The sequence below is a fragment of the Balaenoptera acutorostrata genome, chromosome 6 (assembly GCF_949987535.1).
Source record: "Balaenoptera acutorostrata chromosome 6, mBalAcu1.1, whole genome shotgun sequence".
In the NCBI taxonomy this organism is placed as follows: domain Eukaryota; kingdom Metazoa; phylum Chordata; class Mammalia; order Artiodactyla; family Balaenopteridae; genus Balaenoptera; species Balaenoptera acutorostrata.
The window spans coordinates 19942409-19962178 of NC_080069.1; the positions used below are offsets into that span (position 1 = coordinate 19942409).

Sequence of the window (19770 nt, forward strand, 5' to 3'; positions counted from 1 at the left end):
TGCCTCAGTTTTATGCTTCCTTCTGGTGTGCCATGTGGTCGGGGGAGAAATTCACCATGGGTTAAATGCTTCCTTCCCCAGGAAGTCCTCCCAGACTTGTCCAGGCCCCAGGGACCTTCTTCCATGTTTCTGTGGTACTTTTCCCATGCTTCCTGTTGCCTGTCCCACTGCCTTGTGACTCTGGGCCTCTTTCCCCAGTCGCGATTTCTTGGGCACCTGGGATCCATGCACCCCTGTCTAGCACATTCTCGCACGCAAATGATGACGAAGGAGGCGCAGGGGCACAAAACTATTCTGGTTGGTGTTAAGCCCTGAGTAACGATGTAGAAGTAAAGCGGAAGGACTCAGCCTGCTTCATCCAAAGCCCGGATGCGTTTGCACGCAGGCAAGCTGGTGTTTTCAAAAAGAATTCTAAACTGAGAAAACACTAACTACCCCCCTTGCCAGGCCTCGCCCCCCTGGGGGTGGAAGGCTTCGAGAGACTCAGTCTGAAAAACGTGTTCAGAAGAAGTAAATTTAGAACGAGCCAGTAAGGCTAAAATCGCAAGTTAACCAACCTGCGCTAGTCGAGTACACAGGGATGCGTGCGCAGGCTGTTCACACCTGCTGCTCTCCTTTCTAATCCTGAGAGTCAACCAGCCTCAGGGAAGATTTTTGCAGATTTGCTCCTTTTCCTGGCATATTGAACTTAAATCGACATTAGAGGTGTTTATTTTGTAGTGAAAAAGGAATTCTCCAATATCACGACCGAGGAGTCTAATTGGAGAGATCAGATCCATGCAGCACCAAGGCACCGAAGCAAAAGTCAGCCTTGTTTTCCATGTCACCTGCCAGGTGTCAAGCACACATCTCAACATCACTGATACGATGGGTTTACAAATAAGGGACCTTCCAAATTCCTCCTCTCAGCCTGCAAAGTGAGAAAGCCACAGAACCGAAGTCCTGCCGGTTTGGTGCAGCGTGTGGAGTCCATGCCACAGTCCAAGAGGGAACGATCACCCCAAACCTGAAAAGAGGACGTTCAGAGCCCCCCCCCCTTCCTGGGTGTTTCCATCTTTCTACTGTTCAGGGTAGCACAACCAGACCCCGTGTCATTCCCTGGACCGTGTGCCGTTCTCCCAGAGGCAGAGGTGTCCAACGCCTTACCTGCCCTTCTTCCTCTGCACCCATCTTCTGCCCCCGCAGCTCCTCACAGGCTGAATGCCGCCCTGAGGATGGGAAAGCCTCCACGAACAACACAAATATCTTGTTAGTAAATATGGCCTTTTCCCAAACCACACCCTGTGCACGGCTCCAATCCCCACGAACTGGTGACGAAATGGCCACACAACACAAATGTTTGAAGCGAGACGGTGAAGGGCTGCAGTGGATATGGTGTGGGGCGAGGGGGCCAGGGCACCCGGCCCGCAGCCTGGTCGGCCCCTCTCTTGCAGGAAGTCCAACGAGGGCGCACGGTGCCGGGGGGCCTTCAAGTACACGAGGGGAGATGCACTGCGGCTGGACGGATGCACACGGATGAGGACGTGCGGGGACTCGATGCAGCTGAAGGACCGCATGGTGACAGGTTTTACCTGGGCCTTTTTCTCTTTTTTTTGAGAGCACTGAGCCAGAAGTGACTGGAGGAGTGAGTGTTACCAAGCTTGCCAGGTCGACTCGGGGAAGGGAGGGTGGACAGAGTGGAGACGCTGCACCGAGGCCGTCTGACTTGCCTTCCTTCAGGCTGAGGATGGACCCCTCCATGCACCCGACTGGCGAGAAACACCCCTGCAAGCCAGGCCGCCATTCTCACTGCAACAGGAGCACCCGTGATTCTGAACATCTCTTCTCCGGGCTCCCTTCTCCCTCCCGCCTCCAGGCTGTGCCGGCTATTTTGTTCAAACTCACAGCCCTGCAGCTATCACAGTGCCCAGTACTGTCAGACCAATTCCACGTGGTCACACATCTACCTTCTAACCAAAGTCCCCGCATGAAACGTCAGACGGAGAAGATCCCAATGTCACAGCGTTCAGTCCCACTCACCAGCTCACGGCTGATTCGGTGTCCATTTCACTCTGCCTCCTCGGGCTGTGGTAACGTGAGAAGGTCGTGGCCAGGTGACTCTGAACTTCAACACATGTGCTAGCATCCGCGATAAAAGTCTCCGGAGACCGCATCAATAGGTTGAATAAGAACAGAAGGAAATACTTTCCCCAAAGAAGAATGCTCTCCTTTTACAAATTTTGAGTTTGGTTTCAAACCAGAAGGATTTTATGCATGTTCCTGGGGAATTTTTGAAAAGCCCCAATTCCAAAGCAGAACCCTCCAGCGTGTGGAGGCGAAGCGGAATGCTAGGAGGTGGTCACATCCACGGGCAGTGCTGGCCAAGGTCTGGGCCAAACCAGTATCTTCAGGGCCCATCGAAAATATGACAACTTTAAAATGAGGGAAACGAAAACCGTTAACTAGATCCAACTGTTTACTCTCTACAATTTGGAAAAGCAGGTTTGTCTTGGGCCCTGGACAACATTTTATTAACAGGAGCTCACCCAGGAAGTGTAGCAAAACCATGTACACGGAGCCCACGTGTCTACGTGGGCCTGAGTAGAAAGCAAACTCAGCAGTTATCGGAAGAGTCCAAGCGGTGCAGGAGGTCAGCTGGGGTCGTTTAGAACCAAAAATACACGTCAGATATTCACACTTACTGTTGGAGAAGGACCACCTTGCTGAGTGCTCTGGGTTTAACTGCGTATATATTTATAGCCTTCCATGCCCTAAAAACGGCTTAAGGTGATTTCCAATAATAGATAAAATTTAACAGGATAAATCAAATAAAGATTAGCAGACGGGATGGGGGAAAGAAAGTAAGGCCATACTATTCCCGTGACCACAGCATGTGGGAGCTTCCTGTCGCCCCGCAGGGCGGCCCAACAGGCTGCTCTCCAAGTGTCAGGCCGAGAGCACGATCTCCCCAGAGTGGGCCCCATCTGATGAGGCACACCTCGCTCCGACAGGAAGTACAGTAACTCAGCTCAACCCCTCCCCCAAGGCAAGGTGAGAGAAGTCGCAGGAGTGGACTTCTCAGGGAAGCGCAGGTGTGGCCCGTGGGCAGAGTGGCCAGTCGCTGGAGCAGTGGCCATCAGCGTTGTGCCACAGTCACCTCGTGTGGAGACCCAGTGGCTGAACTCAGATGAAAGCCGAGGTCTCTGACTGACCTCTGACTGGGGAGCTGGGTCCTCCCTGCTTGGGACCCCCACCTTCCCCAGGGTGACACCAAGCTGAGACCCTCCCCCGAGGCCCTCAGGGGCTGCGCAGCACGGTGTGAAATCCATGCGGGGAGAACAGTCCCTTGTGGGTTTCAAGGACTGTGAGGTGCTCCTGGTGGCGGGGCAGGGAGCAGAGGGCAGTTGCCACAGGCTCTGGAGTGGCCCACCTTCGGCAGCGGGATTCCTGTATGGCCTTAATAGTGCCTCGTCATAAGGGAGTAGGAAGTCTTCCCGGACAGAGGGCACATTGCGGGGAAGGAGCTCAAGGGATTCGCTCTCTGCGAGGCCATGCCGGGTGTGTGACCAGGGGCACGTTGGGAAGCTAGTTCTTCTCCAGAAGCTATTTCCTCTTCTGGTGTGCATCTGTCCCCTGGGCAGACTTTCACAAATACCGAGTCTCTCAACTCCTCCATGTACCCCACCGGCAGGCTGACCCGGGGAAGCAGTGGCTGTCGAGGCCACGATCTATATGCCCTCAAATGCCCCCATGCTTGCCAACACTCACTTCTTTGGACACAGGGGTCTTGTGTCCCAGTACGTGTTGAATACAAGCTCAGGCAACAGGACGGAGCAAACACTTAAACAAGGCTGCCCTTTTGCCAGGGCCTGTCCTGTGGGCATCAGATATAGAAATTGTTCTATTTCCCACAACAACGATTGGGGTAGAAATTAGCAGAGCTGGGCTCCACATACAGGCCGTCTCCTCCATACGGCGGGCACTGATTACTGTGAACGAGTCACCAAGCATCTCTGCCCAGAGCGCTAGGAGGGCAAGGCCATTAACCGTCACCATCAATGGCAGCTCCCGGGTAGTTTTTAAAGTGACCTATTAGTAAAAGATCAGTAATCCAATGCTGGTGTGATTGCAAGTACCACAATCAATCTGAACCCCGACTCAGGAACAGCATAAAACTAAACTGACCCCAGCAAAAGGACACCTGGTTTGGCTGTCAGAACCTCTAAAAGACACATCCGAACCTTGAAATAGTGGAACAGCTGAGTAGGGATTGGTTGTTTCCTTATAAAAGATATATATATATATGTATTTTTATGAAAGGCATGGCTAAGAAGCTTTGGAAACAGGTTTTACTAGGGCCTAATATAAAAATTACATGAGAGTTCCCTACAACCTTTCAAGAATGACTTTAGTATATAAAGTAAACCTCGGTGGTAGAGTTTAATCATAGGGTGTTTAACACTCAGCTACCACGTAGGCTTTAAAATATACCACGTCTACAGGACATCATTGGGCATTCCTGTCCTGAGTGCAAAGGCTTCTTTCTGATGCTGACTTGTCAAATTGTTTCCTACAAGTGGTCTCTGGCTATTAACTAAAATAAGAAACATGTCACATGATAAAAATGAGGCAAACAATAGAAAGCATCATAAAGAGAAGCAAACATAGTTTTCAAAAATCTAATAAACCCAAAAGAATGTATATATATGTATAACTGAATCACTTTGCTGTGCAGCAGAAATTAACACAAAATTGTAAATCAACTGTACTTCAGTTAAGATAAATAAATTGATTTTTTCTTAAAAGTCTAATAAACCCAAAGCAATTATGGTATAACCAGAATGCAAGACCAAGTTTTCTGAGTCAAAGAATGTCACTCCACTCGGCCCATTACATTGCTGTACCTTTGATGAAATCTAAATGGAATAGGATTGGATATCTGTTCCACGGCTTTCTTCTACCACTACTATAGGTGTTCTCAAATAGTGCTGAGACCTTCATCCAAGGGCACACTGGGCGTGCTCACTGGTCCCCACCCACCTCCACTCCTGAGGAGCAGGCCCCTCCGTCATTTGCATGTGCATCTTTCTCCCCCAAAACCAGGAGGTCTTACAAAGCAGGACGGCCCAAGTTGGCCAGCATGCTGCATGTGCACAGCGACAATAAACACTCAATAAATACATCAGAAGAATTAAAATGACATAAAATCATCTCAGAAGTTCTAATATCTATAAAGTGAATTCAGTAGAAATGGTCGACAATTCTCTTTAAAAAAAAACGCACCATACACAACATTGTAAATCAAATATACTTCAATTTTTTGTAAGTAAAAAAAAAAAACAACTGCCACCATCCACGAGAAGGTGACCAGTGTCACAGGTTCCAGTATCCCCAGACCCGTGGCCAAGCACTCTGCCCACCCCACACGGCACGTGCATTTTTCATGGCTGAGATGAATGAATCATTGATTAAACATTCAAACTTTTCTTTTAAATGCTCTCACTTCAAAATACCATTCTTTTGCCTTGGCAAATTCCATAAACCATTTTGTACAAATATGTAGAGATGGATTATTCCCTTGGTGTAGTTTACTACTGTCTGTGTGCTCCCAATATGTGTGTCTTGAGTTGCTTTAGAGAGAAGGGGAACATCAACCCTCTGAACACGAATTTCTTCAATGAGCAAGAAGAGGTTTCATTGTTGTGCTTAAAGCATGGAATTGAGGCAATGTACATTACTGAGTAGCTAATTACTACAAATAACTGCTTTCTAAAGCTCAATCTTTACTTTTTGGCTTGCTAATCCAAAGATATCCAATAGAGAGATTTGAATGAAATAAAAATGAGGCATTTTCTGAGATCACTATTTAGATTAAACAATTCCATGACTGCCAAAGCAATATAAGCTCATCGCCCTCAGAAATGTAGCTATTTCACAGACCCAGTCCTAGCTTTCTGGTTCTCTTCTTCAAGATGACTTGAAATTGGCATTTTTCTAAAGGTACACGCTCTACTAGGCTGTGAATTTTTTTAAAACAATGGTCAAAAACAGAACTGACCCTCAAGAAGTTTAAAATCTAGTTGATGTTGGAGAATATATAAACCTGTTCAAAACCACTGACACCTTAAAAGAATTGTTCAGCTTTCTAAATTACTACTCCCATTAAGATTTCTACTTCCAATTCTACACATTTTACTCTCTGTGTATACTGTTGGAAATTCTCTCTGACATCTTGATTTTCTTTTTAAAAAGAAATAACACAGTTCAGTTGATTTTAAAATATCAATCTGGTCTTAGAGTTTCATTTATTAAAGAAACAAACATAAACACTCCATTTGTCTGCAGCTTAATTATAAAAAGAGCTTAGAAGTGGAGAGTGTCCATCAGGGGGCTTGTATTAAGACACACGTGTCACAAACATGGATGAACACTAGAGAGAATTGAAACAGTGGGTCCTGACTCCCTGTCACCAGTCGCCAGCACTCAAGGGGCACACTTCCCCTCTGGAAATTTCTAGTTGTTAATCTCAGAAAGCATTCCTTTCCAAAGTAAAATCACAGGAGTCCATTTTCAAGAGGGCTTACCTGGTAATTTGTGTCCTTGTACTGAAGTCAAGTGACCTCATTGAGCGAAGAACTTCAATGCACCCCAAGTACTGCAAGGGGAGAAAATGTAAATCATGAGCACTGAGAACTGACATGAAGAGACAATTCCTAACTACAACAAGGGCATTTTGGGAGGCATACATATTTCTTAGCCACATTTTAACTTTTTATTCATGGTGACACTTTGTTCTGTTTCTATAAAAGTAATAAAAGTAATAACTCACACCCATCAGCAAATACCCTGAGTGCTGACATTTGACACTATGCTTAACTTTTCTGAAACCCATTAGTATTTTCACTTTCTTTAGAAATACATTTTCGAAAACTTTTGTCAAGGTATAACTAACATGCTGTAAAATGCAGAAATTTGTTTTTTTCAAGACTTTTTTTGATGTGGACCTTTTTTAAAGTCCTTATTGAATTTGTTTTATGTTTTGGTTCTTTGGCCGTGAGGCATGTGGGATCTTAGCTCCCCAACCAGGGACTGAACCCGCACCCCCTGCATTGGAAGGCGAAGTCTTAACCACTGGACTGCCAGGGAAGTCCCCAGAAATCTTAAATGTATAATTCAGTGACTGGTTAAACATGTACCTCTCATGTAACCACCACCCAAACCCCAACATTCCAGCATCACATTTCTAGTCCTTTACAAAGCTTCTAGAGGTTTATAAGTTTAAAGAAAGAATGAAAACACTATAATACCAACATTTTGGCCAACATTAAACTTCATTATTTAATAAATGTATTTTGGGTTATATGAATAAACTATAGATTACCCCAAAGGTGCTTTATTTTGGTTTACTAGAAAGACCTCTTCTGCATTATTTAACATAAATTTTCAGAATTTCAACTTGCACATCTAAATTTGTAGCTAAATTTTTTATCAGTTTTACACGTGAAAATGTATGTGTATATGTGAATATATGGCCACAACTAAAGCTATAGACAACCACTAGAGTGGAAAAGATAGAATATTTGTGTTCCAAAGCCCTTGGGGAGTTTGACGGTACAGATGTTTTATACCAATGCCTTTAAATTTAGACTTAGCAGGAAGAGATCTCATGGTATAGTACAGAAAAGACTGCATTTGAATTATTCAGAAAGCCTGAATTTGAGCCTGGCTCTGTCATATATTCTTATATAACTTTAAACAAAACTTTAAACTTCTCTGAAATGTGACTATTACTCTAACCACTGCACAGTCACAGAGTTTTTTAAATACTGTCACCTCCATCAGTTATGTGGGTACCATGAATGGTCACAGAGACATACGAATTAGACGACCACTAACATTGCAGAGTCATGTGATTAAAATGACAACATCACAGAATCATGTGAATATGAAGACTAACATCGCAGGGTTATATGACTACCAGCACCAGCAAAGTCGAAGACTTATGCAACATCATCACAAAGTTACATGAATACCATGACCAACATTGCAGAATTATGAAAATACTGCAACCATGTCACAAGTCACATGAAAACAATGAACAACAGTGCATGGTTATGTGACTGTCACCACTGCTATTATAGAGTTGTGTGGATGCCATCACCATCACAGCAGAGTTATATGACGACCGCTGTCACTAAGATATGTGGAGACCACAATACACTTTGCCGAGTTATAGGATTGCCACACCCAACACTGTCACAGTTATGTGAGCATCACAACAACATCCCAGAGATAGGTGAATACCACCACCAGCAACATTACAAAGTGAAGTAATTACTTCCACCAAAGTGGCAAAGTTGTGTCAGTATCTCTCAGAAATATATGACTACCAACACCACCACCATTGCAGGGTTATGCAAGCTCCACATGCATGGTCACAGGCTTAGGGAAACCCCATAACCACCATTGCAGATGTGTGAATATGACATGGCCACTGCAGATCATCTGATTACTATGCCCGCTGTCACAGAGTTATTGAAGACCACTTTATAACATTGCAGAGATATGTGAATACCATCAACACCACCACAGCATAATGTGAATTCTGTAAACGCTCTCTCAGTTATGGGAATATCACTACCTCACAGTGATATGTTAATGCCAACACTACCATTGTCATAGAGCTATGTAAATTCCATGACCAAGTCCTGGTGTTATCTGAATTACACCATCACCACCAACACAAGATATGTGAGTAGCAACACAAATGTTGTACAGTTATGCCAACACCATAACAAAATAACGTCTTAGGGTTATAGGAATACTGTGATGAATTTCACAGCGTCTGTGAACACAACTTCCACCAGTGTTGCAGGGTCATGTGAATACACGACTTTTGCCACATAGTTATTTGAATACCACCTGTTGGGCTGCATCCTACAGGCCTGCAAGCCCTGCACTTGCCCAGTCTCAAGACCCAAGAAAGAGCTCGGAATCAGTGACAGAGACATAAGCAATTTAAAGGATAGGGGGATCTTACAGGTTTGAAGCAAGGTCCTAGAGTGACAACCCACCACGTGCAGCAGAGGGCGGGCAGGACATGGCAGTAGTCTTCACTCCCGGGGGAGAGGGAGGTTACCAATTATAGGGGGAATTCACATCAGGTTGGCAATCAGTTACCAGGGAAACCAGCAGAGGAGCACATCCCTCACCGCCCCTTTGATAAGCTATCACAGTGGAGATGCCCTGATCTAAAGATTAGAATGATCACTAGCTGGGGCTGAGGGGAAATGTGTAAGAAGGTCAGTCATGTGAGTAGGGTGTAAGTGAAGCTAGTACTGGTCAAGCAGGGAATGCACAGAGAACAAGAGAACAGCCATCTTGGGTTGCCTCATCATACACCACCTCTGTCCCCACCATGGTAGTATGTGAAATGTGAACACCTGGCCAACCACAGAGCCATGGAAATAACATCAGCAACAACATCATAAAATCACATGAACGCACCTACCACAGTTGCTGATTATGTGTATGCAAACACCCCCCACCATGACAGGGCTATGTGGATACTGTGACCAAAGTCACAGAGCTTTAGGAATAGACAGCCAATGATGAGGTTATGGGAAGACTACCACCAACCCAACCACTGAGTTATGTGACTACCACAACCAACACCACAGGTTGTATAAATACCATAATCAACATCCAACATCAACTGAATATCATCAGCACCACACCATCGCAGTTATGTGAATATCATGGCCACCACAGCAGAGTTATGTGAAGACCACCTGCACCCACTTCACAGAATAACCAATAACATGACCAACATTGAAGAGTTAGATGAATACTATCACCTTGATCATTGCAGAGTCACGTGAATACCTCCAACAACTTTGCAGAATTATTTGAATAACACAGCCAACTCTGCAGTGTTATATGAATGTGACCACAACCAATGTCACAGATTCTTGTGAATACCACCACCAACACTAACACAAAGCCATGTGAATCCCATGACAAATGTAGCAGAGTAACATGTAGACTAAATTCTCAGAGTTATATGATTACCACCACCACCTTCACAGATATGTCAGTACCTCCACTGCTGTCACAGTTATATGAAGACCATGACCAACTTCAGGGAATTATATGATGACCACCATCACCACATTTGCAGTGCTACGTGAACACCACCACCAACATCGCTGAGTTGAGTTACCCTCCCAAGGGGCTGTAGCAATTTGTCCTCTCAGCACCAATGTCTAAGAAAGTTTATTTCTCTATCCTTCATAACAGTGGACAGCATCAGTGTTTTGAACATTTGCCTCTCATGGGCAAAGATTTCTTTTTTTTGTTTTGTTTTAATTTGAATCTCTTTGATATCTAATAAGATTATGTAGTTTTTTCATTTGTTTATTGGCTATTTGCACTTCTTTTTCTGTTAATTGACTATTCATATCTTTGGCCCAATTTTCTATTAAGTTCTTTATCTTTTTCTTATAAATTAATGTGATATTAATCTCCCATTCAGTTATTTTTCTTTTGATGGTCAGTTTCTACATTTTACCTAAAAGAATTGTTACTGTAGAAATATGGTAATAATTACTGTGATCACATGTCTATCCTTTTCTATATGGCTTTGGAATGCCCTGTCTTGCTTAAGAAGGTCTTGTGTCCCTAGATTCTTACAGTATTCTCCCAAATTTTATTTTAACAATATTTATCATTTATTTATCTATACATTCACTTTAATGTTTTTCATTTACCTTTTTTATCTATTTGGAATTTGTCTATACAGGCTATGACAGGAATTATAATACTAGTCTCCAAATGGACTACTACTTATATCAGTACCACTGATTTAATAATTCATCCATGTCTTCCTGGATTGAAGTGCCAATTTTGTGGTATATCAAATTCCTGTTTCTCTATGAACTTTTACCTAAACTCTATTCTATGTCATTTGTCAATTTCTGTGTCTCTTCTATGTATTTTTCCTTGAGAACTTGAAGATCATTTTGTCAAGTTCTCCTGCCCTCAAAAACTATTTGGATTACAATCAAAATTTTATATATTACCTTGAAGAGAACTTACATTTATTATTAAGTTTTTGTATCCGTAAACATGAGAGTTGTTTCCATTTCAGATATTATTTATTGCCTTTGATAAGACTTTCTGATTTTATTATATATATATATATCCTACACTTTTCTTCTTCAGTGTATTCCAAGGCATTATTTTCTAAGTTTTGGTAACCACAGGGAATGAGAGTTTGATTTTTCCTTCCCATGTCTACCTGGTTTTTACTATATAGAAAATTCAATCAATGGGCTCCAGAGATGTACAAAACTGAAGAATTGTGAAAGCCTGGACAATGGAGCCTAGTAAACCTCCCAGAACTGAAGACAACCTCCTAGTGCCAAAGAGATTAAAATACAAAAGAGAGTGTACATTCGTGGAATTTAGATGCAGAAGTCCCTGCATCAGCCTCACAGGAATTCCAGGAAAAGAAAAGGAAAAAGTAGAGGGAAAGAAATATTTAAGAACAAAGAGAGTAAAATTTATAGTGTTGTAGGGAGGCTACAAGGCTCAAGAAGAAATATGAAGAAAGATCCACTTTTTTCATATTTCAGTACAAAAGGACCAAGAGAGAAACATCCTGAAAACATTCCATGAGGGGGAAAGAAAATAGGTTACTTACAAAGAAAGTTCTCTTTCAGCATCAAATACATGAAAACAAATAACATCAGAAGACTGAAAAAGAGAAGTACTAAGCCAAGAATCTTATATCCATCCAAACTACCATTCAAGTGGGAGGGCAAAGCAAAGACTCAGAAAGTTAACCACCCACAGATGCTCTCTGAAAGAATTATTCCAGGAAAACAGGAATACAAAAAACAGAAGGATGTGGGCTACGAGAAACAATGATATGAAAAGAATCAAAAAAATTTACAGGTACGCCTTATGCCTTAATAATTATTGATGCATAACTCTAAATATTTTTTTACAATGATGGGGAGCTAAAGTCTCAGAAGACCTCAACATGGCTGGTAGGGGACAGATAAAAAACAGTGGTTGAAGAGGATGAAGGAAGCAGTTGTGTTTTGTGAACGGAGGGCCAGAACTAATTCTAGGTAGCAGTAGAAAAATATAAGTTTACATACATGTGTAAAAAATTGTAAGCCAAGCCACTGTAAAAATAAGAATGAAATGATCAACTTCCAAACTAAATAGCCCCACCAGCAAAAAGAAGGGAAAAAATTAAAATGCACAAATGAAAGGGAAAGAATAAACATTAAACAAAACATCAGTGGGCTTCCCTGGTGGCGCAGTGGTTGAGAATCTGCCTGCCAATGCAGGGGACACAGGTTCGGGCCCTGGTCTGGGAAGATCCCACATGCCGCGGAGCAACTAAGCCCGTGTGCCACAACTACTGAGCCTGCGCGTCTGGAGCCTGTGCTCCGCAACAAGAGAGGCCGCGATAGTGAGAGGCCCGCGCACCGCAATGAAGAGTGGCCCCCGCTTGCCGCAACTGGAGAGAGCCCTCGCACAGAAACGAAGACCCAATACAGCCAAGAATAAATAAATAAATAAATAAAAGTGAAATTCTTAAAAAAAAAAAAAAAAAAAAAACATCAGTGATAGGTCCAAACACCTCATTGGTCACAACAATCATGAATGGATCAAACCCACTAATTAAAGGTCAAAGACTTTCACACTGATTAAAAATATATGTGTGTACTGATGAACCCAGTGGCAGGGCAGGAATAAAGACGCAGACATAGAGAACGGACTTGAGGACACGGGGTGGAAAGGGAAGCTGGGATGAAGTGAGAGAGTAGCACTGACATATATACACTACCAAATGTAAAATGGATGGCTAGCAGTAAGTTGCTGCATAGCACAGGGAGATCAGCTTGATGCTTTGTGACCACCTAGAGGGGTGGGATAGGGAGGGTGGGAGGGAGGCTAAAGAGGGAGGGGATATAGGGATATATGTATACATATAGCTGATTCACTTTGTTGTACAGCAGAAACTAACACAAAACATTGTAAAGCAGTTATACCCCAATAAAGATATAAAAAAGATATATGTGTGTTAAATAAAGTGACAAAGAAAACACTAAGAAGATAAAACAGATTCAAATCAGGCAAATGCTAACAAAAGACAGCAGGGAAATAATATCCCATTTACAATCAAAAGAAACAAGAAACATGAAATAAACAAGAAATTTGTAAGATTAAGTTGAAAAAAAACTTTAATGAAGGATGAGTAAATTTTTTAAAACATGCTTATATGGAAAGACATACCATGATTTCTGGATTGGATGATTTAATACTAAAAACATGCCAATCCTCCTCCAGATTCATCTATAATTTCACTGTGATGCCAATTAAAGTCCCAACAGGACTTTACCCTCAAAACTAGAAAAATTAATTCCAAAACTTATATCATAAAGGAGGATCCTTAAGAACACAAAGAAATTTCTGAAGAAAATAAAAATGAAAAGTAACTGGTGAAAATTATGTGATATTGACATGGGAATAGACAAATCATGCAAGGGACTAGAATGGGGCCGAGAAGAAAAAGGTATACAGATCTGTGGGTGTCACTAAAGAAAAGATAAGCCAGTCAGTAGGTGTGAGGATTTGACTAGCTGTACATTAGGAAAAGATCTATCTAGACAGCCCTGCCCACAGCTGTTGTGTATGGTGTATAAGGTGTGTGTTATGTATGAAAGGCATGCCCTCTCCAAAATGCTCACCTAACCCCATGCACAAAAGTAATCACAAAAGGATTAAAGAGCTAAAGCTAAGAAATAAAATTATTGAAACATTACAAGAAATAGAAAATTATATATCTATCAAAAGACCTAAAACTCAAAGGCCATAAGTGAGCTCATGAAAATTAGTCATTTTTGAAGAAAAAGACAAATGATATAAACAATATGAAAAGGCAAGTGAAAGACTGAGAAAAATCCAAAACAAACAGACAAAAAAATTAAGCACGCCCATCAACTTAATAGACAAAATGGGCAAAGGATACAAACAGAAGATTCACAGAGGAAGAAAGACAATTGGCCAACATGCATCTGTAAAGACAAGTGCCCAGATGGATGGATCAGAGAAATTAAAATAAAAAATAAGAAATTAAAACCAGAAAGAGATACAATTTTTCACCCAGCAGAATAGTGAGTTGGGTGAGGAAGCAGGAAAATGGGCCCTGTCACACAGTCTTGTAACAAGTGTAATTTGGTGAAAACTTTTTGGAAGACTATTTGGAAATATCCATGGATATGGAAAATGTGCTTGCCTTTTACCCAGTAATGTTATTTGTAGGTCTCTATTCATGCATAAGTGCATGAAATTGTACATGCAAAATATTCATTACTTCATTGCCTCTAAAGAGTGAAAATTTGAACCCCTTCCTCAAATGTTGATCAATAAATGTATAGTTAAACACTTAGGGCACATCCAAACTGTGGTTCCAAAGGCAGCCATTTTTTTAATGATTTAAGCTTAGTCTCAAAAAAACACTGTTACTTCCTCCACATTTTACTGGTTAAAGCAAGTCACAGTGTCAGCCCAGATTCAAGGAGAGGGGACCACTTAAGGGTGTGAACAAAAGGATGCTTGGTTCACTGGGTCCACCTTTGAAGACATAAGGGCACAGAGAGGAGACAAAGATGGCGCAGATACTGCTGGGGAGAGCATTGGAAAGGAGGAATGATTAGGAAGGAGTATTATCCCTGAATACTTCTACATTAGTTAGACATTTTATAACAAAAACATGTTCATTTATTAAACATACAATTACAAAATGAGGAAAAAATAAAAGTATTTTCCACCAAAAGAAAAAGACCATGCTTAATAAAATTGGACCTCCAAGCTATGATGTAGAATTGATCACAAAGTGATCAAGGTCATCTGGTATCTCAAATTACAAGGGATCTGGAACAGCCCTCCTGAATCTTCTGGAGAGCTACCTTGTTCTGATAACACAATGGAAAGTGAAGTGGTTAGTGAAACCAGCCACACCTCTCAGGTAGGCTATTCCTATCATGTGTGTCTTTGAATTCCATCCCCCAGCCTCAGCAATTGGTCAAGGATGGGTGCGTGATCCCAGGCAGGCCAAGTCAGACCTGGGAGTTTTGGTGGAATTGCCTGGACTGTCTACTCTCTAGGAGTCACAAGCTCCAACGCAGCTTCTGAGAGCTGCACTGTTAACAGTAACTGTTCCTCAGTCCCCATACCTTTCTGGCCAGAGGAGGTTAGAAGAATTTATGAATAATTAACCCTGGTGATTTCTAGCTTCAGTGCCTATTAGAGGTCCCTTTCAAATTTCATTTGGAATTATGGTAAGCCCAGGCTTGTTATTTTCAAGCATGGCGCATAAATGGGGATGTTGTTCATCTAGACCTGAAGAAAAGTCCATTATATCTTCAATATTTTGTTAATCTACTGAGTAATTTGCCTTTTAGGCTTCTGGTACTGAGCAAAGAAGCATCTCTTAAATGACTGTAAAATGCTTAAGTAATCATTAAATCATAGCTATTAATAATATAAGCATTTGTTTACTAACAACAGGTAACAAGACCCCACATCATTCATGCCATAATTAATAAACACTTATCTGCACCTGTTAGGATGATCATGTAGAGAGAATTTGAACAGGTATTGTGCCTTTGAAGACCTTACAGTTTCTGGTCATCCTTTGACAGCTACACCATGGGGCAGCAAAAGAAATGTGCCAGAGCCAGGATGAAAGACAAATTGCTAGGAAATTGAAGGAGAGACCACGAAGCACTGTCCATATGAACTGTGAATTTGAGGCAGTGACTCTCTATGTGTGGTCCCCTGTCCAGTAGCAGCATCTGGGAACTTGTTAGAAATGCAAGTCCCTAACTTACTGCAAGCTCTCTATGGATTTTGATGTCCACTTAGGTCTGAGATTTATCTGTATAAAGACTGATCTAACTTTCTGAACTTTATCTGATCAGTGTTGTATGCAGGCTATGTAAGTTCAAATCTTGGTTTTTCCATTTAATAGTTGAAGGCTTAGTCTTCTGAAATAAATCTCCCAGAGCCTTGCTTTCCTTAAACAAGAACGGTGATTTCAATATCTATGTCCTGAATTTTCCGTGAGTATAAAACTCACCTGTAAAGTATTTCACATAACTCATGGCATACATGTGGTTCAAGATACCAGTAATATTATTTGTACACTTCAGGCCAGGTTCCTAGGGGTACCTTCATACATGGGGCTGAGGGCTCAGCTACAGTTCATACTTAGCTAAAAATGGCATATGTTTCAGTGTGTTTTGTTTTTTTCAAACTCCAGCTAACCTTGAGGGTCCCAGAACTTTGTGGCTTTTGGCTCCTCCTGTTTTCTTCAATAAGCCCTGGACACAGCCCCCAGGTAGGACCTCAAAACATCCCAAATCTTAGGAAACTGATGGCATAACATTGGTAAATGGACTTTGTGAAAGCCCAAGTTCACAATATTAAAATAAAGTATTTCCAATTGTGTCTGAAGGATTTCTTCAGGAAACAGAGGAATATGGGCAAACAGCACTATTATTAGCAATAATAACTTAAGAGCTCAGAATAAAATCAGCTTTCTGGATGAGAAACATTAAAAGTAAAAACATCTAGGGTTGGAGACAGAGTTCCTATAACAGAAATAAGTGTCACTGATAGAATAAACTGAGCCAGCTTGTTCAAGAATTCAAAGAAATTTTTTTAAAAAGGAATTCAAAGAAATAATGGGGTGTGTAGGCAAGAATCCAGAGCCATCAGAAAAAGAACTGCAACTTACAAAGATCCTGAAAGAAAACTCACTTCATTCGGAGCAGGAGGAAAATAAGGGAAAATGTTGTGCCTTCAATACATAAGAAAAGAGCGATAACCGCCGATAGCACTAAGACAAAAGCCATTATTTTGTAAAAGAGGGTCTTGATAAAGACGTTTCTTGGCAACTGTGTGCCTGAGCCAGCTACAAATGAACGGAAAGGGCAGGAAGCCAAAAATGAGCTGGGAAAGATTAGTCACAGGTCTGTCACCCTCCACTGATTCTGATGGCTCTCGCCTCAACCGGAGAGCCAGGAGCTGTCATCTCAGAGGTCTACAGAGACCTGGAGACCCAGAGCCTTGGCTTGAGTGTCTAAGGACAAGGGTGACATCAGAATTGTCCTAGCAGCTGTGTTTTTCCCTGCCCCACCGGGAGTTTTAGGGAGTGATTGGGTCTGGGGTATGGGGACACATTTTTGGAGCCAGAATTGCAAAACTTCCCCATGGGATGCAGGAATTTAAGGACCTAGGGACCGGGTCCTAGAACAACAGAAAACTGCCTGGCACTCAGGACTCGCAGGAAGAGAGGCCAGGGAAGGTTTGTAGTGCTCACTGAAACCTGCCACCCTGAACCGACAACTCCCAGGCCCCGAAATTTATCCCACTCTTGCTGGTTGCTTGGGCCCTCCGGAACCTGAGGGGCAGAGCCTCCTGCATGGTTAGTTAGAGTGTAGTGTGCTTCGCAAACTGGCAAGCAATATTCAGATTACAAATATGCTCCTCACTCTTCGGGGAGAGAGAGATACCACTGTGCCCACCCTCAGGGCATTGAGAAACACCCAGACTTTCAAAGCTGCGCCCACCCTTCTTGGGCCTTCAGGGGGAGCTGGGGGTGTTTCCTGAGCCCTAGTGCTTGTTCTTCAGGACCATGGGCAGATCTGAGTTCTCACCATGAGGATCCATCTGCAAAGGATGGTATTTAAAGAAAGATAAAGTCTAGCTTGAAATTCCATGAACCTGACTAATAGAAGGGTAAACCATAAAAAAAAAAGTCTGGGGCTTCCCTGGTGGCGCAGTGGTTGAGAATCTGCCTGCTAATGCAGGAGACACGGGTTCGAGCCCTGGTCTGGGAAGATCCCACATGCCACGGAGCAGCTGGGCCCGTGAGCCACAGCTGCTGAGCCTGCGCGTCTGGAGCCTGTGCCCCGCAACGGGAGGGGCCGCGATAGTGAAAGGCCCGCGCACCGCGATGAAGAGCGGTCCCCGCACCGCGATGAAGAGTGGCCCCCACTTGCCGCAACTAGAGAAAGCCCTCGCACGAACCGAAGACCCAGCACAGCCAAAAATAAATAAATAAATAAATAAATAAATAAATAAAAAAAAAAAAAAAAAAAAAAGTCTGCAAATGTTAAAAAAAAAAGCAGGGCAATATTGTCTTTTTTTTAAAAATAATAATAATCTAGATAAATGCCTTCTTTTTACTCATATTTTCTCTGCCTAATCAAACACACATCCACATTTCTCTCTCTCTCTGTGTGTGTGTGTGTGTGTGTGTGTGTGTGTGTGTGTTTATACTGATAAAGGATATGACACGATACACACCTGGCATGCCACAAGGGAGTCTGCTGAGGGAGAGAAGTGGCCTCGTACTTTGATTTTATATCATTAAGGATGGTTGGATTTTCACATGTGTGTGTGTGTGTGTGTGTGTGTAACAAGTGCAAAAAGAGTAGATGCATTAACCTTATAATAAAAATATTTTTAATCTGTACAACCACATAGAAAATAATTTTTCTATACATATAAAGAGGCTCTGTTCTTTTGCTCCAGAAACTTCATTGCTTAAATTATAAAGAATGGGTCTTAATGATCCTCTCTCCTAAAAAAGCTTCATACACAAAGATGCTTTATCAACTATTATTTACTACAAGAACAACGAAGACACAAACTAAACACTCCTCAGGAGATGAGGGTCAGTGTGGTGAAGCTATTGGATGGACTATGTCATCATCACATATTTATGAAGACTGTATAAATACTGAGAAAAGAATGCAACATAGTCAATTTTTAAAAACTATATAGTATGGTAATAACCAGGTCTTTCAAAAGCTACATATAAAAAATGGAAGTAATTATACCAAAGTGTTAATCATTAAGAGCAAACATGTATTAAGCACTCACTATGTGCCACGCATGGTGCTGACCATTTTGAGCGGTGATCCTTGCAATAGCCCCACTCAACAGGTGCTATCACTAGCTCCATTGTACAATGTGGAAACGGAGGCAGAGTATGAAGAGGGAATTTCCAGGACATACCCAGGTGACCACCAAACATGTGAACATATATTCAACTTCATTGGCACTCAAAGTTATGCAGTTTAAACCGCAACAAGAAATTGAAAATTGGCAAAAATTGAAAAGTTTAATGACATTAGTGTTGGTGGAAGTGAGATGAAACAGTGCTTAGTTACTGTTGGTGGGACCATAATTGGTACAAGCATTTCAGAGAATGCCTCAAAAATTTAGATGTGCACTCTTCTCTTTTGATCCAAAACTTCTCTTGTGGAAAATTACTCGAGGGAGATTCTCACACATTTTAAGAGGGGACACGTGCAAAGATTTTTACTGTGTGATTGTATTAGAAAGAAATTAAATCATGGTTGATCCAAGAAGTGATTTTTTTAATGGATCTGTTTTTGAAAAATTCCCAAGGCAAGTAAAATAATAATAATAATAATAATAACTTTGGGAAAGTATGATACAATTTATGTTAACACCGAAAAAGGAAAACCCACAAAACTACATATTCCTAGTAGCATGTATGTCTGTATAGATGCATGTATATGCACAGACAAAATGATCTGCAAGAACAGGCAGCAAACTGGTAACTGCAGTGACCACTGGGAAGGAATCTTATACCTGACTGTTGTGAAGAGGGACTTTTGCTTTTTCATCTATGTGACATAATTTTTTTCAGCAAGAATGTACCCATGTATT

General features: G+C 42.0%; 1 protein-coding gene across 2 annotated transcripts in view; it reads right to left on the reverse strand.

Annotated features, from left to right (window-relative positions):
* The window catches only part of SHC3 (SHC adaptor protein 3), a 150784-nt gene that overhangs the window by 101376 nt on the left and 29638 nt on the right, over positions 1-19770 (reverse strand). For both annotated transcript variants that reach the window (XM_007193520.3, XM_028161681.2), the window contains exon 2: positions 6564-6634. In XM_007193520.3, the coding sequence (XP_007193582.3) occupies positions 6564-6634 (71 nt within the window). The remainder of the gene's footprint in view (positions 1-6563; positions 6635-19770) is intronic.